The following is a 23,950-nucleotide window of genomic DNA, read 5'->3' on the forward strand; positions in this document are numbered from 1 at the left end:
CATTGAGAGTCAACAATTCAATGGCTTTTAGTCTATTCACAGATGTTTCCTCACTCCAAAAAGAAACCCTGTGTCCATCAGCAGTCACTGCCCATCTCCTCCCACCCCCCTAGCCCTGTACAACCGCTAATCTGCTTTCTGTCTCTGTGGATTCACCTCTCCTGGGCCTTTAATATATGGAACCATACGGTGTTTATCCTTTTGTGTCTGGCTTCTTTCACGCAGCATCATGCTTTTAAGGTTGTCACATGTCACGTGTCATAGCATGTGTCATCGGCATGCCTTTCTGTGGCTGAATAACGTTCTGCTCTGTGTGTGTGTATACCACATTGTGCTTAGCCATTCATTCCCTGATGGACATTTGGGTTGTTTTCCTGTTTTAGATTATCTTAATAATGGTGCTGTGAACCTTTGTGTACAAGTTTTTGTGTGAACCCGTTTTCAGTTTTCTTGGGTATGTACCTAGGAGTGGAATTGCTGGATCATGTGGAAATTCTACATGTGGAAATTTAACTTTTCAAGGACCCACGAGATTGTTTTCCACAGCAGCTGCACCATTTTACATTCGCACCCACAGTGTATGAGGGAGGAGCTATTTTAAATGGGTAAATGGGTTTTACAGATGAAGAAACTGAGGGTCAGAGCAGACTTGCGTCCCTTCCCGCAGGTTCCAAGCTACTGAGTGGCAGAGCGAGGGATTGGACCCGAGGCCCTCTGCTGCCCACTCCCGACACACGGCCACAGGTTCCCCTCCCCGACAGGATGTCCACATTGGGCATGGCAGGTCAGACTCCTGTGTCCTGGCAGTACGGCTGACTGTACACAGAGTGCCTGGCTGCTCAGGGCCTCATGTCCCTCCTGTGCCAGGTGGTGGATGCTCATGCCCACCTTTCTGTCTCCCCCCACAGATCAACCAGAACGTGGAGATACAGCGAGGCCGCCTGCGGGATGACATCAAGGAGTACAAGTTCCGGGAGGCCCGCCTGTTGCAGGACTACTCGGAGCTGGAGGAAGAGAACATCTGCCTGCAGAAGCAGGTGTCTGTGCTCAGGCAGAACCAGGTGAGTCTGTGGCCCAGGGCCAGGGGCGCGCAAGGGCCCTCACCCCACCTCATCCTGCCTTCCCATATTGGGAAGGTTTGTCGCCCTGTGTCTTGGGTTGAATTGTGTCCCCCAAAAATGTGTGTCAAGTATGGTTGTCCTCCATTTGTGATCAGATGTAATTGTCCTATGTGTTGTAAATTCTAATCTCTGCCTATTATGGTTAATGAGGCAAGATTAGCTTATGTTAAAGACGATTCAGGTGGGTAGTAACACCCTTACTCAGGTCACGTCCCTGATCCTATGTAAGGAAAGGTTCCCTGGGGTGTGACTTGGATCACCTTTATCCTACAAGAGACAAAAGGAGAGAGAAGTGAGCAGAGATAGATACCTTATGCCACTAAGAAAGAAGTGCCGGGAGTAGAGCGCATCCTTTGGACCTGGGGTCTTTGTTCTGAGAAGCTCCTAGGCCAGGGGAAGATTGATGACAAGGACCTTCCCCGAGAACCCCCAGAGAGAGAAAGCCTTCCCCTGGGCTGGTGACCTGAATTCGGACTTCTAGCCTCCTAGACTGTGAGAGAATAAACTTCTGTTTGTTTAAGCCGTCCACTTGTGGTATTTGTTACAGCAGCACTGGGTAACTAGAACACCCTGGCTCACCCTACATACCAGCAAGGGCGGTGAGCTCTCATGGCCAGGACTTAGGCCCAGAACTCCCAAGGGGCAAGACCTCTGGCAGGCGTGCTGCTGACCATTGGCCAACCTGAAGCTGTGGTCCCAGCAAATCACAAGAGATTACACTAAACACCCCAGAAGCTAGACCTGCAGGCTGTGTCCCCACCCCCAGTGGTGACCATGGGGTCTTCACAGGGTCATCCTCAAGCCTCTGTGGAACTGGGGCCTTTGATCTTTCCGGTGGTCCCTCTCGTCCTCTGTGCCTTATCTAGGTGCATGAGACATGAGCTCCACCCAGCTCTACCCTCCTGCACCTGCGGCCTCACGTGCTGTTTCTCTTCTCTGAGCCTAGTGTAGCCTCCATGCTCAGGGCTGCAGTAGGAGCCTCTGAAGGAGTCGAGGGAGGGGAAGTTAGTGGAGGAGCTGGGTGGGCCTTGAGGAGTAAGATGGGGCTGTCTGCTCCTTGCTATGGGGGCTGTGGCTGGCCAAGTCTCAGGGACCTGCTAGAGAAGACGGGTTCACCTCTGGCTGCGACCTGGGGTCCAGTTTGTCCTAGGCATGTAATTTCACATAGTTGCAATTTTGGATTCTGCTGTTGCCAGCTTAGTACTAGCGCCCCTGGGGTGCGGCTGTGGTGTGTGTGCTGCCTACAGTACAAGCGAGTGGCTGCTGTTGTCCCAGGCTCGCTCCGACTGCCTTGGGGGGGTCTCAGTTCCTTCCAATTTGAAATACACTTAGCATGGTACTAGTGAGCATGTAAGTACGTATTTAATTTATTTTAAGAATATTTAAATAGCTTAATGTCAATTAGAAATTTTTATACCATTTAAAATAACGCCTGGTTCCCCCAGCAGGGGCTGGGTTTGGCCTTCTCCTGCTCTGCAGTGTGAGCGAGCACTTTGAAACTTTTTGCAGATTTACTTGGCATAAAGGGATTGCCTGACTTGTGAGTTCTTTGAATTCCCTTTCTCAGGTGGAATTCGAGGGCCTCAAGCATGAGATTAAGCGACTGGAAGAAGAGACTGAGTATCTTAACAGCCAACTGGAGGACGCCATCCGGCTCAAGGAGATCTCAGAGCGGCAGCTGGAGGAGGCACTGGAGACGCTCAAGACAGAGCGGGAGCAGAAGAACAGCCTGCGCAAGGAGCTGTCACACTACATGAGCATCAATGACTCGCTCTACACCAGCCACCTGCACGTCTCCCTCGATGGCCTCAAGTTCAGTGATGACGCTGCTGCCGCCACCACAGAGCCCAACAACGATGCTGAGGCCCTGGTCAATGGCCTGGAGCATGGCCTGGCCAAGCTGCCACTCGACAATAAGACTTCCACACCCAGAAAGGATGGGCTCCCACCACCCTCTCCCAGCCTGGTCTCCGACCTCCTCAGTGAGCTGAACATTTCCGAGATCCAGAAGCTGAAACAGCAGCTGATGCAGGTGAGGGTGTGGCCATGCCAGAACTGGCCGGGTGGGGGCCCCTGGCCCACATCCCCACCCCACACAAGGCCCCTGTCACAGACCCCTGGAACTTGGAAGGTTCTGGCTTGGGTTTCCCCACCTCCAGCCCTGCCCCACATCTGCACATTCCTAAACGGTATGCACCCAACGCTTTATGTTGATGAAAGTCCTACTTAAATTCCTTTTAAATTCTGCATTGTTACCATAAGTGCAGCACCCATGTTACAGATAGAAGATACCCAGAAAAGGAAGGTTCTGATTGCTAGGTAGAGGTTTTCTCATGTACTGCAGTGGGGGCAGAAGGGTCGTGTAAGGACAGTATTCTCAGATGAAAACCCCCTGGTGTCTCACTGTGGAACTCTCAGAGCCGCCAGCCTGCTGCAGGTGCTGCAGGCCCCAGGGGGCAGGCAGAGGTGGGGCTCTCCCTCCCCCGCCGCCCCGTGTTGAGCATGGAGACCCAGGATAAGGTAGAGAGCCCGTGTGTGAAATGATACAAAGCTAGTCTTGTGCGTAGCACCACACACAGCACTTGACACACAAGGACACAGGCCACAGGGGGTGACACGCTTAGGGTCTTCATGAAATTATCTCCTGGAAGACAGGGAACCTTTCCTTTTTTGGTGACTCCACAAATGTCTGTTCCGTGCCCCGAGGGTGCTGGGGACAAGGACAGGCAGTCCCTGCCCCCGGGGAGCTGAGTGCTGGGCTGGAGGATCTACCCTCCAGCCTGCAGGTCTAGGACCTCAGCCTCCTGAGCCCAGCATCCCAGGACTCTGGAACATGAGCCCACACGGGGTGGTGGCACGGCGGTGCCTAGGTCCCTCTAAGCTCAGAGCGGTGTTCACCTCGTGTTGGCTGTGAGCGGCTACACAGCCAGGCTCTGAGTTCCAGCCCACCCCCTTCTGCCCACATGACTTTGGACAAGTCACCTAGCACCTCAACCTCAGCTGCTCCAGCTGCAAAGCGAGGGTGGGAGCAGCACCTCCTTCTTGCATGGTTGTGAGAGTTGGTTCTGGCACAGAGGGTTCTGAGGGTCCACATGAGCTGTTCCATCCACATCCCATTTCACTGACGGCCAATGGAGGCCAAGGGGCCGATACATGGTATCAGGCAGGACAGTGATCACTGTGCCAGGGTGGCCCATCGCCACCTGCTGACTTCGCTGTGCTTGTGCCTCTGCAGATGGAGCGAGAGAAGGTGAACCTGCTGGCAACACTGCAGGACACACAAAAGCAGCTGGAGCAGGCGCGTGGGGCCCTGTCAGAGCAGCACGAGAAGGTGAGCCGGCTCACAGAGAACCTGAGTGCCCTGCGGCGCCTACAGGCCGGCAAGGAGCGGCAGACAGCCCTGGACAACGAAAAGGACCGGGACAGCCATGAGGACGGTGACTACTATGAGGTGGACATCAACGGGCCCGAGATCCTGGCCTGCAAGTACCATGTGGCCGTGGCTGAGGCGGCTGAGCTCCGGGAACAGCTGAAGGCACTGCGTAGCGTGCACGAGGCCAGTGAGGCCCAGCATGCTGAGGAGAAGAGCCGCCATGAAGCCGAGGGCCAGGTGCTCACGGAGAAGCTCGCCCTGCTAGAGAAGGCCAGCCGGCAGGACCGCGACCTGCTGGCTCGGCTAGAGAAGGAACTCAAGAATGTGAGCGACGTGGCCGGCGAGACTCAGGGCAGCCTGAGCGTGGCCCAGGATGAGCTGGTGACTTTCAGTGAGGAGCTGGCCAACCTCTACCACCACGTCTGCATGTGCAACAATGAGACACCCAACCGTGTTATGCTGGACTACTACCGCGAGGGCCAGGGCGGGGCCGGCCGTGCCAGCCCTGAGGGCCGCGGCCACCGCTCTCCCGTCCTCCTGCCCAAGGGGCTGCTGGCCACGGAGCTGGGCAGAGCGGAGGGTGGGAGCGGGGAGAGCAGCCCTTCACCCGGCTCCTCGCTGCCGTCACCCCTGAGCGACCCGCGCCGCGAGCCCATGAACATCTACAACCTGATCGCTATTATCCGTGACCAGATCAAGCACCTGCAGGCAGCTGTGGACCGCACCACCGAGCTGTCACGGCAGCGCATCGCCTCGCAGGAGCTGGGCCCTGCTGTGGATAAGGACAAGGAGGCACTGATGGAAGAGATCCTGAAGCTCAAGTCGCTGCTCAGCACCAAGCGTGAGCAGATCACCACACTGCGGACCGTGCTGAAGGCCAACAAGCAGGTGAGCCAGCTGGCCAGGCGTGGAGCCTGGGGGCCGGGGCCTGGGAGGACCGGGGACGTGGGGGCAGAGCCTGGGGCCTGGGGCCTGGGAGGACTGGGGACGTGGGGGCAGAGCCCCGGGGGCTGGGGCCTGGAGGAGGGCTATATGCAAGGGGAACAGAGCCTGGGGGCGGGAGCTAGGAGTTCAGTGCCCAGGAGGGGGACAGGGATAGGAGTGGGACAGAGCTTCTCTTCAGAGCTGCAAGCCAAGGGCTCTGTGAGGCTTCCAGGGGTTGGGCTTTGGTCCCTGGGGAAGCTGGGCTGGACCCTGGAAGGCTGCTGGCCTGAGTGGGCATTTCCCCTTCATCTCTGTCCTCCTACCCTTGGTGCTGGCTCCACCCTGACCCTACCGCTGCTCTGCCTGGTCAGGCATCCTTGATCATACAGTTGTCCCCAAGCTGGAGTGTATGCCCCTCCAGACCTGGAGCCCTGACACAGTGGCTTCCGCAGTGGTTCTGTGGAAGCCCACGACCCCCAGAAGGCACTCAGGACCACCAGCCAGGAGGGTTGCGGGGGGTGGGGGTGGCAAGCTTCGGTGGGTCCTCCCGTAACCAGAGCAGCAGTTTGTTTATGGTTGTCGCCTACTGGGGGTCTGTAGAGAAGCCATGCCTACTGCCCAGCCTTAGTGCTGTGGGTAGAGTATTGTGAGGGGTCTTGGGAATGGTTTGGGATCCTCACCAGACTGTGGTGTGACTGAGGATCTGGCCTGGAGGCTGTGCTGGAGGAGGGATACATTCATGTTCACATGGGCCCCACCATGCAGCTCACGTGCCCCCATGCTGACCCCGAGGAGTACCTCCCTGTGGTGGGGTAAGGCCTGGCACCGCTCTGCAGCCCGCCTACCTGTGGTCTCTCTCCTTGCAGACAGCTGAGGTGGCCCTGGCCAACCTGAAGAGCAAGTACGAGAACGAGAAGGCAATGGTGACTGAGACCATGATGAAGCTGCGCAATGAGCTCAAGGCGCTAAAAGAGGACGCTGCCACCTTCTCCTCACTGCGTGCCATGTTCGCCACCAGGTGAGGAGGTGGGAGGAGCTTGCACCAGGCCACGCCAAGTGCAGCTGGTTGGGCTGGCTGGTCAGGGCCCAGCGGAGGCGCTGCGTCTGTGCCACGCAGTGGAGTTGCAGCTGACAGTATCCTGTGTGCTGCCTCCTCAGAGCCCTGGAAGGGGTCACAGGGCTGGTAGGGTGGGCGGGGTGGGGAGGCAGGGGCAGCGGCAGGTGTGGAAGGGAGCAGATTTCTGCCCTGTTCCCTGTGACGCAGCCAGCATCTCCTTGGCAGCCAGCCACGGACATCCCTGATGGAAGAGGCCTTGTCCTTCCACATGGAGGCACTTAGGGCTGAGGTCCAGGGTAGGCTGTGAGAGGCACATTGCCCTGATGCTGGCTGGGTGGGGATCCTCCCACATGGAGGGGGAGTTTAGTGACAAGGTCCAGGGTGGGCTGTGAGCAAGCCCCTCATACACACACCCCAGGGTGGGTGGGTGGAGGACACGGGCCTGCCCAGTCCAGCTCACTGCTCTGACATGGCAGTTTCTCTGTGACCTCCCCACTCCCCTACCTACCCACCCACCCAGGGAAGGTTAGACCAGGAGGCTGGGCATGGTGAGAGTTCCCAGGTGTTGGAGGCTGCTTCAGGGGCCCTTCCATGAGAAGGATCTTAATACAGGCAGTTTCTGCTGGGGGCCCCTGGTTTTCTCCATCTGAAGGGCGATGGTGCCCCCTGCTGGCCAGCAACAAGCATCCCTCCCACTGTGGTCCAGGAGCTGGTCTAGTCAGTTCCGTGTTGCACCTGAGGAACCCAAGCCCTGAGGTTAGACAGGATTGGAGTCTGGGCTGGAGCCCTGCTTCCCCTCATGCCCGAGGCTGGGCATCCCAGTTTTTTGGTGTCCCTGCCACAGGGACCCCTGCCTGGTCAAAATGGAGACAAGCTGGATTTTTTCCTAAACAGGGTATGTGGGAGGAAGCGGGGAGGAGACAAGGAAAGAACATTTCAGACATTCTCTGGAAGCTTCCCCCTCTTCCTGGGGTTTAGGCAAGCCCTTGGGAAAAGGGCTCACAATTCTTCAGCATTAACACCTAAATCTCAGCTTCCTTGTTGTTGTCGTCGTTAGGTATGTCAAGTCGGTTCTGACTCATAGCGACCTTGTACACAACAGAATGAACACTGCCCAGTCCTGCGCCACCCTTAAAATCATTGTTATGCTGAGCCCATTGTTGCAGCCACTGTGTCAGTCCATCTTGTTGAGGGTCTTCCTCTTTTTTGCTTACCCTCTACCAAGCATGATGTCCTTCTCCAGGGACTGGTCCTTCCTGACAGCATGTCCAAAGTATGTGTGACGCAGTCTTGCCATCCTTGTTTCCAAGGAGCATTCTGGTTGTACTTCTTCCAAGACACGTTTATTCATTCTTTTGGCAGTCCATGGTATATCCGATGTTCTTCACCAATACCACAATTCAAAGGCATCGATACTTCTTCGGTCTTCCGTATTCATTGTCCAGGTTTCACATGCATGTGAGGCGATTGAAAATACCATGGCTTGGGTCAGGCACACCTTAGTCCTCAGGGTGACATCTTTGCTTTTCAACAATTTAAAGAGGTCCTTTGCAGCTGATTTGCACAATGCAATGCATCTTTTGATTTCTTGACTGCTGCTTCCATGGGTGTTGATTGTGGATCCAAGTAAAATGAAATCCCTGACAACTTCAGTCTTTTCTTCGTTTATCATTTTTGTTTTCTTTATGTTTGAGCTGTATAATCCATACTGAAAGCTATGATCTTTGATCTTCATCAGTAAATGCTTCAAGTCCTCTTCACTTTCAGCAAGTAAGGTTCTGTCTTCTGCATAACGCAGGCTGTTAATGAATCTTCCTCCAATCCTGATGTCCTGTTCTTCATATAGTCCAGCTTCTCGGATTATTGGCTCAGCATACAAATTGAGTAGGTATGGTGAAAGGATACAACCCTGATGCACACCTTTGCTGACTTTAAACCCTGCAGTATCCACTTGTTCAGTTCAAATGACTGCCTCTCGATCCATGTACAGATTCCTCATGAGCGTGATTAAGCATTCCGAAATTCCATTCTCCGAAATGTTATCCATAGTTTGTTATGATCCACACAGTCCCATGCCTTCGCGTAGTCAATAAAACACGGGTAAACACCTTTATGGTATTCTCTGCTTTCAGCCAAGATCCATCTGACATCAGCAGTGATACCCTTGGTTCCACATCCTCTTCTGATCTGGCTTGAATTTTATTAGCAAAATGTTGCTTACATGTGGTATTAATGATACTGTTCGATAATTTCCACATTCGGCTGGATCACATTTCTTGGGAATAGGCATAAATATGGATCTATCCGAGTCAGCCAGGTAGCTGTCTTCCACATTTCCGGCATGGATGAGTGAGCACTTCCAGTGCATCATCCGTGTGTTGAAACATCTCCGTTGGTGTCCCCGTCAGCTCCCAGAGCCTTGCTTTTCACCAGAGCCTTCAGTGCAGCTTGGACTTCTTCCTTCAGTGCCATTGGCTCTGGATTATATGTCAATCTTCTGTTCAGCTCTTTTACTTCATCATTTTTTCCTTGTGCTTTAGCTACTCGACATTCAAGATCAAGTTTCAGACTTTCTTCTGACATCCATTTAGGTCTTTTCTTTCTCTCCTGTCTTTAATGATCTCTTGCTTTCTTCATGTATGAGTCCATGGTGTCATTCTACAACTTGTCTAGTCTTCAGTCATTAGTCTTCAATGTGTCAAATCTATTCTTGTGATGGTCAGCTTTCTTAAGCTTACTTTATTTAAAGACATGTAGCCCCTGACTTTGCAGGTGGCACCAGGATCCCAAACCTGCTTGCCTTACCTGAAAGACTGAGATCAGTCACTGGCCCTGAGGGGCTGTCTGCAGCCTGCTCAGCCCTGGCTCTTGTTTGTGGAGTGGGTGGAATTTCCTGGGGAGGTACTTTGAGGGGGTGGGAGAGATGTGCTTAGATGCTGGGCACGCGACAGGCCAGGCTCACAGTGTGAGGAGCAGCTGTTGTACCAGCTCAGCTCTGGGTTCAGCTTGGTGTGGGACAGGCTCAGGGTGCCCGGGTGTTTCTGTGTTGGCACCTCTGGGACCTCCTGACTATGGCAACTCTTGTGGCAAAACACTCCACTCAGGCTGCCCAGCTCTGCCCTTACCAGGGGGGCCTAGGGCACAGTGAGATGACATGCGACAAGGGCTATGAAAGGCCACTCGAGGCCAAATGTGGCAGGGGGAGCAGTTATGTCACAAGTTGAGCAGAGACCCAGGAGCTGTTCTTGTCTACTGCACTATATTGACACACACCTTTGCCTGGCTTGGGTGGCTCACTCAGCACAGACCTACTGCATACAAGTACCATGCCAGGCACCAGTGCAGCCGAGACTGAACCCGGTCCTGCCCTCTAGGGTCCACACCCACACCTAGAAAGCCCCTTTCATGGTCCTGATGGCACCAGTGCTTCTGTTGGCTGCCTGGGCCACCATGAGGTCTGGAAGGGCAGCCCCCGCTTTGGGAACACCTGCTCCAAAGAGCCCCTCCCAGAGAAAGCCGAATTGCTCAGGGGAAAACAGGCTCTCCATGGAAAATCTCACTGAGTAAGCAAAGCTGGCTGAGTCAAACGCACACCGCCTTTGCCATTAAAAAATGAAGCCAACCAACCCATTAGGGCTGCACTGTCTGGGCCCCAAGAGTCCTCTCTCAACAGCTGTGGTCAGGAGGCTTCGTGCCATCTTTATGGGGGTCCTCCCACATTGGGGGAGGACTGGTGACAAGGCCCAGCATGGGCTGTGAGCAGACCCCCCCAATACATACACCCCAGGGCAGGTGGGTGGAGGACACAGGCCTGCTCAGTCAGGCTCAGGAAGCTGTTGCTAACAAGAATTGGAACCCATCCCCCTGCCCCCGCAGTCCCCAGCCTCCCACATGGGCGTTGACTTCGCTGCTGCTGCTGCTTCCCTATGACTCAGGCAGGCCCGCTTCTCTGCCATTGCCCTCCTGGGCCCTCATCTCCTTGCCCAGGGGAAGAACCCCACCCCACCCGCCGTGTTCCTTCATGTACTCTTGCGTTGCCCTGCAGGTGTGATGAGTACATCACGCAGCTGGATGAGATGCAGCGGCAGCTGGCGGCCGCCGAGGATGAGAAGAAGACACTCAACTCGCTGCTGCGCATGGCCATCCAGCAGAAGCTGGCATTGACCCAGCGGCTGGAGCTGCTCGAGCTGGACCATGAGCAGGCCCGGCGTGGCCGCACCAAGGCCACCCCCAAGGCCAAGCCCAGCACCCCGAGTGTAAGTCACACCTGCGCCTGCGCCAGTGACAGGGCCGAGGGCTCTGGCCTCTCCACTCAGGTGTTCTGCAGTGAAAAATATAACATTTACTGTGACTAGGGCTGCGGGCACCGCACACTGCAGCTAACGCTCCGCGCCACCTGTCCGCTTCGCCCCCACTAACTCTCTCACGGGAAGGTCTCTGACCGCGTCACATGGGCACAGCACGTTGGCCTGCCGGACCCTCGGGCCTGTTCTGTGTCTGCTCTTCATCGTCTCATTGCTCACAGGACGCTCCCATTAGTAACAGCTGCCCTTTTAGGAGGGGCCAGAGCTGCAGAAAACAGACGTGAGAAAGGGGTTTCCCGGCAGCACAGTTGCCATGGAAAGAACCCGAGGCAAGGAAGTCTTGATCCGGCCTCCTTGCTCAGCACCCGCAGGGGAGCACAGGGCCTGAGTTGGACACTTCCATGCCCTGGCATGTGTGCCATGCAGTTGTCCTGCCCTGCATCCCTGCCCCCTCCCCCGCAAGCTGGAGCAACTGCAGCAGCTGACTCTGTGCGTGGCTGGTTTATGGAACTACTTTGTAGCCTGTGCCACATCTCACTGCACATCCCACTCACGACAGAAGTGCAGAATCACACCCCAAACCCAGGGACAGAGCTGCCGTGAGCTCCCCACACCTCCAGGCCTGGACACCCATGTGTGGCTGGGGAGCCGATAAATGTGTCAGCCCAGGCTCAGCTGATCTAGTCCAGGACACCTGACCTGGCCGCTCATCCCCATCTGAGGTCTACACCTATCTGGGTCTGCAAGTGGGTAGGAAGGTAGCCAACAGGAACCATTGTTGCAATGAAAAAAGCTTTCCAAGTGCCTGGCCAGGGCCTTTGTATCCAGTGCGAAGCCCCACCCTTTTGTATGGTGGTAGGTTTCCCTGCTGTCCGCCCCTCCCGACAGGCCAGCATCTAGGGCTGCAGTGCCCTGTGCACACCCACCCACCCACAGCACATCACTTCTTCCCAGGTGACATCACACCTGAGAAACAGGGCCTTGAACCCATAGCCTGAAGTCTGAGCATCCTGAGCTCAGCTGAGTTGAAAGACCTTCACAGCTGCTGGCAAGAGCCCAGCTGGGGCTACTCTCAAAGGCTTTGAGTGGGACCGGGTCCCGGGATGCATGGGCAGCAGCGTGGCTTCCTTTGTGCAATGTGGGGGGTGGGCAGGAGTTAGGCCATAAAATGAGAAGTCACCATGGGACCTGTGGCTCTCCGTTAGTTAGCAGAGGCATTGTCTGCACTGTGTTGGGCGTCCTGAGTTTACGCTTCCTGGCGAGAACTTCTCTCAGTATTTCTCTTCCTGACCACCCTGTGGGGTCAGCTGGACGAGAGGCTGCACCTTCTCCACCTAAGCGCTCCTTACCTGTCGGAAGTCAGGGGCACTTTTCTGCAGAAGGGGAATTCACACTATCTGACGAGAGACTGCCTGGCCCACTCTCACAAAGGCGTTTGCCCTGCTTTACTCTATCCTATGGTTCTGGAGTGTGCCTGAGTCCCCACCAAACCCCAACTGCTGCAGACGGGTTTCGCCTTGGGCTGTACCCACAGCAGCCTGGAATGACGGAGGGGTGGGCCCCGCAGGTGTCCCACTGGTATCCGGGCTCACGGTGGGCCTTGGAGTGCCTCTCGTCCTTCAGAAAGGTCGCACGTCCCCTGCCTGGTGAGGAGGACTCCCTGCCCTGCGTGTGTCACCGCATGCCCGTCTGCACCCTCAGCTCTGTCCCCTACTGCAGCAGCTCCTTTCAGTGCTTTGTCAGGGTCTTTGTGCAGCCCCACTGCAGAGCATGGCCACAGCTAACACACCCAGGTTTCTGCTCAGCCAGTAACTCACCCTGCATGCTCACAGCAGCACCAGGACTTGGAGATGTGGGATGAGCAGGCATGACGAGTGACTGGTTTTCTAATGGCATCTTGTTTTCTCCTGTTTGCAGCTGTAGAGTAGTGGCTGAGAGGACTCGGCTGCCTGGCCCTGTCGCCTTGCAGCTCCTTTCCTCCCCTCGTGGTTGCGGCTGGAGGAATGTGGGCCACCCACACGGAGGAAGGAAAGGCAACCTAAATCCCACTTAGCAATGTCTTTGGATATGTCACTGCAATTTTTTTCAAAACAGCATTCCCCAGGTTTGTAATGGGAAGAACAAGAGCTTTAGTGTTGCAAATGCTGCGAGCTGCTGCTTGAAAGACCTTTTTACACGTGCTGAGGAACCCGCTCCAAACCGTGACCACCATGTTCGTTGTGAACCTGCTAGAGACACCACGGGGGACCCCTCTTGTTACAGACACCCCTTTTTTATCCGATAAACCTGTGCACTTTTGATACTTTGATATTATACTTGCTTCCTCACTCCTCATGTAGAGATGGTTCTCAGATGCTGTGGTGTGTGCTCTTGGTCACATAGCTCACTGTCTTAGCTCTCAGCCTGTTGACTGGATGTCAGCACGTTGCAAACATGTGTGCTCCCTGTAGTGTGTAGCTCTAGGCTGTTTAGGTGAGGGCTCGGAGCCAGCAAGGCGCTCGGCTAATGGATCCACCCTGTGGGTCAGCAGCCTTCTAGGTTATACAGCGTGATGATTCATGTTTGAAATTATGGATTTTCAATGCCATGTTCATTAAGAAATCCAGGGTATTCAGATTCTGGGGTTTTTCATATTGTATTATTATTATTCTTAGGAATAGTTCAATGTAACAAGAAGAAAACTTGACCTTTGCTCTGGTTAAAACAGTAATAGGCACTTGAAAAAAAAAACATAATAAATTATTGAATGAGAGTATTACCTGCAAATTCCAGAATTTTCTGGGTTTTAGGATATTGTGAGGCATGACTGATTAACAGGATTTTATACAACTGTACCAGTGAAATTCCAAATTGGAATTGTTTTGTTAATCTGGTTGTTGTGCCAAATTGTGGTACACTTAGAAAATTCTACAGTCGTCGATTTTTAGGGTGTTCTATTTCAGCGCCTTTTTGTTAGTAATCACTGCCAGTAGTGCCTTCGTCATTTAAGGGAGGTGTCCCAGAGTGGTTTATTCTCTAAAATGGACAGTGAGGAGCTAGTTGGGGATTTTCACAGCCAGTGTGAAGCAATAAGTGTGAGGTGAGCGTGTGCCCTTACACCTTTACCTGGGCATCTCCGTTGAGAGAAAGAGAACAGAGATTGTACAAAATTCTGTTAGTCAGTGATTCTTTACTCTGCAGATCTTTGCAAATTCAGGGGCTTAGAAAATGAAAACAGCCACAAAACACTTGAGTGTGCTTTGGGAACGAAATGGACTTTCCTGGAACAAACTAAGCAATCTGTATTAATAACATGTTTGTGAAGAACCAAGAATGTGTTAGGAGTATCAGTGCTCTCTCTTTGCTTCGCACGGTGGTGGACAAGGGTTAACCTTAGTATTCTTTGCAAATGTGAAAATGAGACATTAATATCTTCTCTTGCTTGGTGTGACTAATCACTGTTAATTTCAGGAAACAGAAATCGCTAGCATTCCTCAGCAAGCCAGGTCAGCAGGTCCTCAATCCCTGCCCTGTTTGCTGAGGTTTGTGTGAATGATTAAATTGGTACTTGTAGAGGAAGAAGAAAACTGTCTTCTCTCCTCCAAAAAGAAAAAAGTACAAATTATAACAATGTAAATGACAAGAATAAAAGAATTCTGTTTCCTGGAATAAATGTTTCTTATTCCTAGTTGTAGGGACTCCTGTCTTCTGTTACAGTATTGATTTATAAGAAATATTGTTACATTTGCAATAACTTCACCTCTGTGGGGTATTTATTTGCAGTGCTGTCTGAGTGCTGTATTCTCTGTGCATTACCCTAGTGTCAGGATGTTGGTCTTTATTTTAAGGTCATGTGCATGTTCTCCTGCCAAGGGACCTTTACACAGACCTAGACAAACAAACAAGCAAACAAAAATACTAAGCAAATGCCTTGAATTTCAGAGAAAACGAGGCAGAGCATGAAAAATGAATGGGAAGGAGAAATTCATGGAGATTCTTGGCACACAAACATATAACTTGAATGTTTCCAAAGCCAGTGTGCATAGGAATGATGGGCCTGTGTAAAGAGTCGCGGTTGGTAGGACCAGTAAATAAAAAAGAACAATAAAAAGACAAAAGGCATGTATTGTTCTCTGTAGCTGCTTTGACGCCCTGCTCCAGACGACTGTGGTTCCAGCAATACCCAGTGATGTCAGTGCTTTGAAGCAAAACACAGAAGAAAGCTGAACAAGAATGGGTCATCTTGGTGGTGGGAGCTGGAGCACCCTGGGGGCCATCACTGGGAGCATTCTGAGACAGGCTCTCATTGCCCTGTCACCCCTGCTCCACATGGAGCCCTGCAGGCCCCACTTGTCTCAGGCTCTCACTGTCCTGTCACCGCCACTGTGCCCCCCCCCCCCCCGCCGCAAAAGTATTCTGTCTATTTAGTAGGGGCTGTCGTGACTGGTGTGAGTTTGAACCTTTCTGGCTGGATAAAAGAAGCTTGTTTCTTTTTCTGTCTCAGTAGCCAGAAGTAATCGCCCTACTTCTGGCCTGTGTTGTCACCTGGGCCTCTTGCCCAGCTCATCTGAGTGGAGACCCGAAGGAGGTCTGGGAGGGCAGGCAGCAGGGCTCCAGGGCTCGTCCACACAGTCAGACAACACTTCTGAGCCCTCCTATCCATCATCAGCCCCGCCCTCCACCCCCGGCACGGCTGTTGTCTCTGATTACCAGGACGGATGACAGCAACCCAAGTGGGAGTCCTCACAGTTGTGAGAGGAGGACGTGGTGGAGCCCAGCCCTCACCCTCTGCGTCCTCTGCCATCTCCCTGCAGCACTGTTCCTCTTACCCCTCCCCTAAGGCAAGTTACCAGGGCTGGAAACCTAGCCTCACAGTTGGCAGCTAGTCGATCCCACCCATGAGGTCTGGAGCCCCTCGTCCCCAGCTAAGGCCTCATACAAATCGTGGCACGCTTATGAGAGACTTCTGCAGCAGGCTCCTCCTGGGGGAGAGACCACAATGGGAACCCTAGATGCCCTCCAGGCGCCCTTCTGTTTAGCCCACTATTGACTAAGAAGCCCAGGTCTGGTCTGTTTTCTGGGGTTTCTTCATGAAGTATAATACACACACATGAAAGTGCTGGATTTCCCCAACTGAGAGCACACCCTACCCTGCAGCTCCTGTGGAGTCAGGAGGACCCTACCCAACACAAAGCCACTTGCCTCTCTTCCAGGGCACAGGGAGGTAGGAGGGCAGGTGAGCAGATCCATGGGGTGCCAGGATGGCCCCTGATGGAGGAGAGGAAGGTCAGTGGGGAAATGGCCCCTGTAGCCATGATCAGCATTGCATAATGAGGGGTGTCAGGGCCTAAGGGGAGCCATTTGGGTCAGCCTGAGATGGACAGGTGTGCCTGTAAGGAGGGAGAAGAGGAGGAGGGGCCCCCAAGAGAGTCTTATGCAGAGGCAGGTGGACTAGGCCAGAGGGCCAGGCTCCATCCTAGAGGGAAGTGTCAGTAGGCCCTCTGTGCAGATGGAAGGACCAGGGGAGGTGGCAAGAGGATGCTGAGCTCCCAGGGCAGATGAATGACTCAATCCAATTATCTTCTGACACCAGCTGCACATGCAGCACTTCTTCCTGACCCTGACCACACAGAGCTAGGTCAGACCTCACAAGTTAAAGGCTGGGGCAGGGGCATGGACACACACGGGACACAGAAAAGGCCCTGGGTTCTGAGGGCAGAGGCAGGATGGAGCAGCAGATGCACCTGGAGACGTCATGGGAAGCTGTCCCACGCAGGTGGGTGAGCAGAGCATCCTGGTGTTCAGGGCAGGTGGGGGAGCCCATCGGGGAAGAGTTCACACCTGGTGACAGGCCCACAGCAGGAGGTGCTGTGGAGGCTAGGTTCGTCACACCCACCTGCCGTAGCCCCCCCATCCTCAGGTGGACTTACCTGCTTGTGGGGAGTTAGACTCTTGGACCTCAGACTCTTGCCCTGAGTCCAGCTCAGCCCAGCTTCCTGAGAGCAAAGTTTGCTATGTCCTGGGGTTTCAGCTCTTCTTCTGGCCCATCAGCCCCCAGCTTCTTCCTCCTGTGTCCCCACATCTGCCTGAGTGCCCCCATGCTCTCCCACCTCTCCCATCCCCCTCTCCAGCTGTGCTGTTCTTGTCACCCTGCACCCTCTGAACTCAGGCGTGTACTTCAGAGGTTCTGGGCCCACGCCTCTCATCCCATCCCTGAAATAATCCCCCTCACCCGCCTCCTGGGTCCACTGGGGCCTCATCTTGACACGGAGATCCACTTGTTTCCCTGATGATCATCCTTGGTGCCCCTCGCTGCCACCAGGTGAAGTGTACACTTGTGTCACCTCCCAGGAAGGTGCTAGCCCAAGTTCTGATCCTGGCAGCTCCTCCTTCCCCATCCACCAAGTCCTGGTTCCCCAGAGCGTTGGTGCCCCTCTGAACACCCAGACCCCTCTCCCTGCCTCTAGGCCAGTCCGACTTCCATCCCTTCTCCTCGCACTTTTGCTCTGCTTGCCTGTCAGCCCTGCCTGCCCCACAGTGTGCCTCCTCCTTGCCCAGCACAGTTTTCACCGTATACCATTTGTGTTGTGGGATAAGGGGCCTTCCTGAGCCTAGGCCTTGATGCTCACAGCTGCTTCCGTCATGGATGCCCATGCTTGGCACATAACCAGGCAGACTGACTGGACTCCATCTGGCAGTCCATCCTGACGACCCTAGACCCAACATAGTAGGACATGTACCCACTCTTGGCTGCTTGCCTGGAGGGAGGGGACCTCCTGCTGGATACTGCATTTGTTGTGCAGCTGATGGCTCTGTCCAGCTGTCCGGCCCTGCCTGTCCCTCCTGGGGGTGTCAGACACCCAGGTCCACTGTATGGCTGCCCCAATTGACTTTGGAGAGGTGATGCTGCCACCACCCAAGCTGAAGATAGACCTGTGCTCAAGGGTAGCCCACCCTCCCTGCACCCGTTCTCTCCTCCTCAGGCAAATCCTACAGGGCCTTGGCTGTGTACAGGACCCTGGCCCAACCTCAGACAGCGACCCCTCAAAGAAAGGATGTCAACAAGGAGGGGCAGGAGCTGGCCGAACCTCTCGCCCAAGGCTCAGCGTGTCTCAGTGGTTCATCAGAAAGACAGCATGGAAACCAGGGTCTGGCCAGCACCTCACTCCAACCAGCTGTGCAACCTTGGGCAGCAGCCTAACCTGTGAAATGGGGGAGGAATGGGACACTCAGGGCTGTCAGAGCACTGAGAGACACTACGGGGCAGCTAGAACTGGCCTGGCATGTGATAAAGAGCCATGGGGTTGTCAATGTAAAGCAAGCGTTACGTGTAACAAGATGGGTGTGACAATGCCCCCATCCTCATGATGTGTTCAGGCTGGAGGGGACACCTACACACCTGTATTGGTCATCACAGCCCAGATGACCTGAGGTGACAGGAAACAGGGCAGAGGAGCCAAAAGGCCAGACTACCTAAGACAGAGATAAAAGTCCAGTCACAAGTTAGAGGAGCAAGTGGAATTTAAAAGGCCACCCATGGCTTAAAAAGGGACAATGTATAGCTTCTGGGAGGAAAAAAAAAGAATGCATACAGGAAGAAGCACTCTTTGGCAGTCAGGTGAGGGGGAAAGGAGAAAAAGGGAAAACTGAGGATTCTGCAAGACAAAGGAGAGCCAGAAAATGAGAGAATTTGCAATCTACCCCACTTACACACAGACACACAAACACACCCCGCCCTCAAACAAGAGCCCTGCTGAAATACTTGAATCTTGCTGGACTGACACAAAATGACTCCCTTGTGTTGTAAAAACACCCAAGATTATAAAGATGGATGAAAAGTAAAGTTCATAGAGAACTATGAAATGAAAAGCAATTCATCAACTGAGGAAAATTACTTCCTAAAATACAATTACGAAGCAGAAGAAAACTACTTGGAGTATAAGTCCATACTCCAAACTGAATTAAGTATCCTGAAACAAATATTTGAAGATGTGAAAAACAACCTTGAATTAAAAACAGCTCATTGCTGTTGAGTCGATTCCAACTCATAGTGACCCTATAGACAGAGTAGAACTGCCCCATAGGTTTTCCAAGGAGTGCCTGGTGGATTTGAACTGCTGATGTTTTGGTTAGCAGCTGTAGCTCTTAACCGCTACACCACCAGGGTTTCCAACCTTGAATGAGAGACATAAAAACTAAAATCAGAAATAGGGAGAAATAAAAAATGGATTTGACTTAACTCAGGAAAAGAAATGGAAATTTTTTTTCTTAGGAGTGTACCCAGACACTAGAATCAAATGAAAATTGAATAAGGGGCGTCAAAGAAAGGTAAACAACCAAAACAATGAAAATGACACAGTAGAAGTAAAATAAGTTGGCAAAAAGTAGTGGGAATGGAAAAGCAATTTATCAGAAGCCTTGCAAGAAGAAAAATGAAACAATGGAATGTAGTTGATATTTAAAATCCAGTAAAGCCTTTCCAGAAAAGAGAAAAAGGTCCAATTCTAGACATTTAAGGAGTCCCTGGAAGGTGCAAATGGTTAACACGCTTGTCTGCTAACTGAAAGATTGGAGATTTGAGTCCACCCACAGCTACCTTGGAAGAAAGGCCTGGTGATCTGAAAAATTAGCCATTGAAAACCCTATGGAGGAGGAATTCTGGCAAGATGGCGACACAAACAAACCATCATTCTGACCCTCCCCCACAAATACAAGAAGTATAAGGAAACAATGCTTGGCCTTGAGGGACTCTGAATCAGGAGCAGAGAACAGCAGCAGGGAACTGCAGTCAGGCAAGAATCAACAAATCAACAATGAGATGCATGAAACCAAAACAAATCCACTGCCATGGAGTCAATTCTGACTCACAACAACCCTATAAGGACAGAGTAGAACTGCTGCACAGGGTTTCCAAGGCTATAAATCTTTATGGAAGCAGACTGCCACACCTTTCTTCCTCAGAGCAGCTGGTGGGTTCCAACCGCCAGCCTTTCAGTTGGCAGCTGAGTGCTTTAACCACTGTGCCACCAGGGCTTCCACGATATGCATACAATAGGAAAATTGCTTCTTCCACTGTCCCTGCCCTTCCCTCCAGCCATATGGGCCTTCAGCTGCTGTGATCTGAGAGCGGCTGCAGCAAAAGAGCTGCTTCCTAACCACCACAACCCCTGCCTGCACGAAGAGAAAGGACCCCAAGATTTTTCTTCAAAATTAATAAGGCAGACCTCCCCGGGGTTCTTTTGGAGCTTGCCAGCACCTCCTGCACCCGGACACTGTCAGCTTCAAGACTGCTATGAATTGCTACAGAAGGTCCCTGCAGTGGAGTCTTCTCCCATAGTCAAAACTCTACCTGCCTCCCTGGGTACTGAATGGCTCAGGCCTCTGTAACAGGGCAGACCTCCCTGGGGGTCAGTTTGGGTCAGTCTGCCCCTGCTTCTAGTAAACGCCGAGGACTGCTGACTGAGAATTAGGCATTTTGACTAGAGGCTATACCCACAGCCAATATGCTACAGGGTGGGAGGAGGTTCTGGTAGCAACAAGGCAGATCTCTGTGGGGATCTGACCAGCATTAGACCTGGTAACTGTTGGTTGCCAGGCCACTACAGATTGCTACAGAAGGCCCTCGCAGTGGATTCTGCTCCCATAAGCAGTACTCTGCCAGCCTCCCTGCACACCCATAGCTCAGGTCCCCAAAACCAACCGAAGAGGCCTCCTTGGGATCAGCTTGGGTCTGTCTGTCCCTCTTCTGGTCCACACTGAGGTATACTGACTGAGGCTGCTGTATGCTAGGAAATAGGTGTCTTGAGTAGAGGCTGCACTCACAGTCAACAGTGTATTGGGGGGACTCTGATAGCCACAAGACAGATGTCCCTAGGGGTCCAACTGGAGTGTGACAGCCCCTCCCTGATTTAGTCATGGGTGGCTGACAAGCTGCTCCAAATTGCTATAGAAGGCACACTGCAGTGGAGTCTGTTTCCATACTCAGCACTCTGCCTGCCTCCCTGCAGACCCCATATTCAAATCTCTGAGGCCAACAGAACAGACGTCCCTGGGTGTCAGTTCAGGTCTGTCTGCTCCCCAGTTGGCACTGAGGCTGCTGAGTGCTAGCAAGCAGGCATCTAGAGTGGAGGCTAAACCCACATCCAATAAACTACCAGAAAAGGTGGGCAGGGATGGCTCCAAAAGTAATAAGACCTCCCTGGCACTGGGTTTGGGTTTCAGGGGTTCATTCAGAGCATGGCAGCCCCCCCCCCATCCAATAACTCTCAGCTGCTGGACTGATACGAATTCCTACACAAGATTCTCTACAGCGGAGCCGGGAGGTGGGTCACCTAAGGGAGACTGCTCCCAAATCACCACAGGGCCACTGGGGCCCTGAAACCAACAATAAAGATCTCTTGGAGGTCCTCTTGGGGAGTGCCAGCTCCTCTCATCTTGATAAGGAAGAAAGTCTGCCTGTTCTTCCCCTGAATGCCAGCCCAGATATAAGCAGCCCACACAGAGCAGACAAGAAGACCTCTTGGAAAACCAAAGAGTAACACTCAGCCCTGAAGGGGGCTCACTGGGTGTGAATTTTCCAACTGAAAACATGGTTGCAAAAACAGAGAAAGGATGGAAGTAATAGCCAGAGAGAGGACTGTGCCTCCTGGTAGACAGATTGGTGCATATCTCACCTGAGTGACAGCGCCTGCTGGTGGACAGATTGATTACAGCATGTTCTCTGGTATGTTTGTTGTTGTTGTTGTTGTTAGGTGCCATTGAGTCAGTTCCAACACATAGTTACCCTAAAGGACAGAGTAGAACTGCTCCACAGGGTTTCCAAGGAACTGGTGGATTTGAACTGCCAACGTTTTGGTTAGCAGCCGAGCTGTTAACCACTATGCCACTGGTGTGTTTGGGGACAATGAAAGTTGAAAACCAAGATATAGAACTTTCAAATCCTTATTAAACCAGGAAGAGAGAAGGAGCTATCACAAAGAGGGAGAGGAAGTGGTAAACAAAGGCCTAAGGCTCTGCATGCCTAAGAGGTTTTATTTTTTTGCAGAAAGTATTGTGGACAAAAACACCAAACACTGGGGAGAACTGAGAAAGTTAACATCCTCAAAAATTCCAATGCCCTAACCCAACCAAAAAAAACAAACAAAAAATTTTTTTTCCATAACAAAAATTACAAAACACAAAAAGAAAAGAGAAACCCTGGCCAGTCCAAATGAACATAATGAAAGGTGTGAAAGTGCATCTATGAAAGACTGAATAATGAAAAGGATGGAAGAATATAATACAATAATGTTAAAATAGAGTTAAGGGAAAAAATGGACAAAGACCTAAAATAAATAAGGAAAATGCAAGAACAAAATGAGGATCTAAAAAAAAAATTAGATTAAAAAAACCTAACAGAAATATTGCAACCAAAAGGGACAATAACTGAATTGAAAAACACAGTGGAAGGATATAATCACAGATGTAATCAGGCAGAGGAAAGGATCAGCAAATTAGAGGATAAATAAGACAGTTAAAATTACAGAGACCGAAGAGCAAGAAGAACAGAGACTCAAGAAGGCTGAGCACAGTTTAATGGAATTATGGGACAACATAAAGAAACCTAATATACACATCATGGAAATTCCAGAGGAAATGAGAGAAAGGGACAAAAAGAATATTTGAAGAAATAAAGACAGAAATTTTCCTCAATCTACAAATCTAAGAAGTTCAAAGAACTCAAAGATATCTACATCAAGACATATCATAGTCAGACTTTCCAAAAGTAAAGATAGAATCCTAAAAGCAGTGAGAGAGAAGCAGTCACATAAAACGGATCCCCAATAAGATTAAGTGCTGATTTCTCCTCAGAAACATTGGAGGCCAGAAGGCAATGGAAAAATATACAGCCATGCACTGCATAACGTCTGTTCAGGCAATGTCTGACTGCTTATATATCCATGTTCCCATAAACTCAGAAATCCTGATGGGAAAATAGGACTTAGTGGATGTAACCGGACATAGCCAGGAGGAAGCCACCACCTTTGCACCCTGGACCAGCTCATGCTTGGGGAACCTACCCTGGGTTTGCCCCACACATCTAGACCTCATCCTCAGCAAACTTGGCCTGAAGGACTGTTCGGGCCTCCAAAGGGCCTCATACCTTCCTGAGTGCCCCAGGACTTCATCTAATTAGAGGCCCAGTCCTCAGACTTTGCCAGCTCAGTACGTACCCTCGCCACGCCCTCATTCCCTCAGGATGCAGCCACCAACCCGGGCCCAGACAGCAGCGAGCGGAATTCTGGGCCCTCCCTGTCCCTTGATAAGGAACACTTCTATCTAAAAGTTGCCATAAGAAAATAATAAGATGTTCACAATGTCCAAATCATATAACGTCCTATTTCACAGAACATATTGTGGATGTTAAATGACACATGACTGTATTTAAAATGCTAAAAGAAAAGAACTGTCAACTAAGAATACTGTACCCAATGAAACTGTCCTTCAAGAATGAGGGTGAAATTAAAACATTCCCAGAAAAACAAAAGCTAAGAGAGTTCATATCCACCAGACTGCTCCTACAAAAAAATACTAATGGGAGTTCTGTAGTTCTCCTGGGTCTAGGAAGTTCTCAGTGCAGGGATAAAAGGTGTGACTTACTTTCTCAAGATCACACCCTTGCTCAAGTCATGCCCTTAAGTCACTGCCTTGAATCACACCCTTACTTAAGTCACACACTTCCTTGATTAACACCTTTTATCTTACAAGGAGAAAGAAGCAAGCAGAAAGGGGATGGACCTGATGACCACCAAGAAAGAAGAACCGGGAGTGGAGCACATCCTTTGGACCCAGGGTCCCTGTGCTGAGAACCTCCTAGACCCAGGGGAAGATTGATGCCATGACACGTGGAGATCTCCAAGGAATACTGGACCCACAAATGTAGAAAGGAAACAAGGTCATAACGTCTGTTCAGGCAGTGTCCCCTAGAGCTGACAGAGAAAGTCTTCCCCTAGAGCTGGCGCCCTATGTTTGGAGCTGGCGCCCTATGTTTGGACTTCTAGCCTCCTAAATTGCCTTAATAAATTTCTGTTTATTAAAGCCATCCACCTGTGGTATTTCTGTTACAGCAGCATTAGATAAGTAAGACAGCAACCGTATAGGACAGAGTAGAACTGCTCCATGGGGTTTCCAAGGCTGTACATCTTGATAGTAG

At 51.9% G+C, this 23,950-nt stretch overlaps 1 protein-coding gene across 3 annotated transcripts in view; it reads left to right on the forward strand.

Moving 5' to 3' along the window:
- The window catches only part of BICD2 (BICD cargo adaptor 2), a 107,712-nt gene extending 83,968 nt beyond the window's left edge, over positions 1 to 23,744 (forward strand). Inside the window, exons 3-8 of one of the 3 annotated variants that reach the window (XM_010600642.3) lie at positions 909 to 1,061; positions 2,689 to 3,153; positions 4,357 to 5,382; positions 6,285 to 6,436; positions 10,521 to 10,731; positions 12,697 to 14,880. In XM_010600642.3, the coding sequence (XP_010598944.1) occupies positions 909 to 1,061; positions 2,689 to 3,153; positions 4,357 to 5,382; positions 6,285 to 6,436; positions 10,521 to 10,731; positions 12,697 to 12,702 (2,013 nt within the window). In that variant the 3' untranslated portion in view covers positions 12,703 to 14,880. Of the gene's footprint in view, positions 1 to 908; positions 1,062 to 2,688; positions 3,154 to 4,356; positions 5,383 to 6,284; positions 6,437 to 10,520; positions 14,881 to 23,505 lie in introns of those variants that run through there. The other 2 variants (XM_064291065.1, XM_003421088.4) reach the window with 2 other exon arrangements.
- Positions 23,745 to 23,950: the final 206 nt, after the last annotated feature.

The sequence above is a fragment of the Loxodonta africana genome, chromosome 9 (assembly GCF_030014295.1).
Source record: "Loxodonta africana isolate mLoxAfr1 chromosome 9, mLoxAfr1.hap2, whole genome shotgun sequence".
NCBI lineage: Eukaryota > Metazoa > Chordata > Mammalia > Proboscidea > Elephantidae > Loxodonta > Loxodonta africana.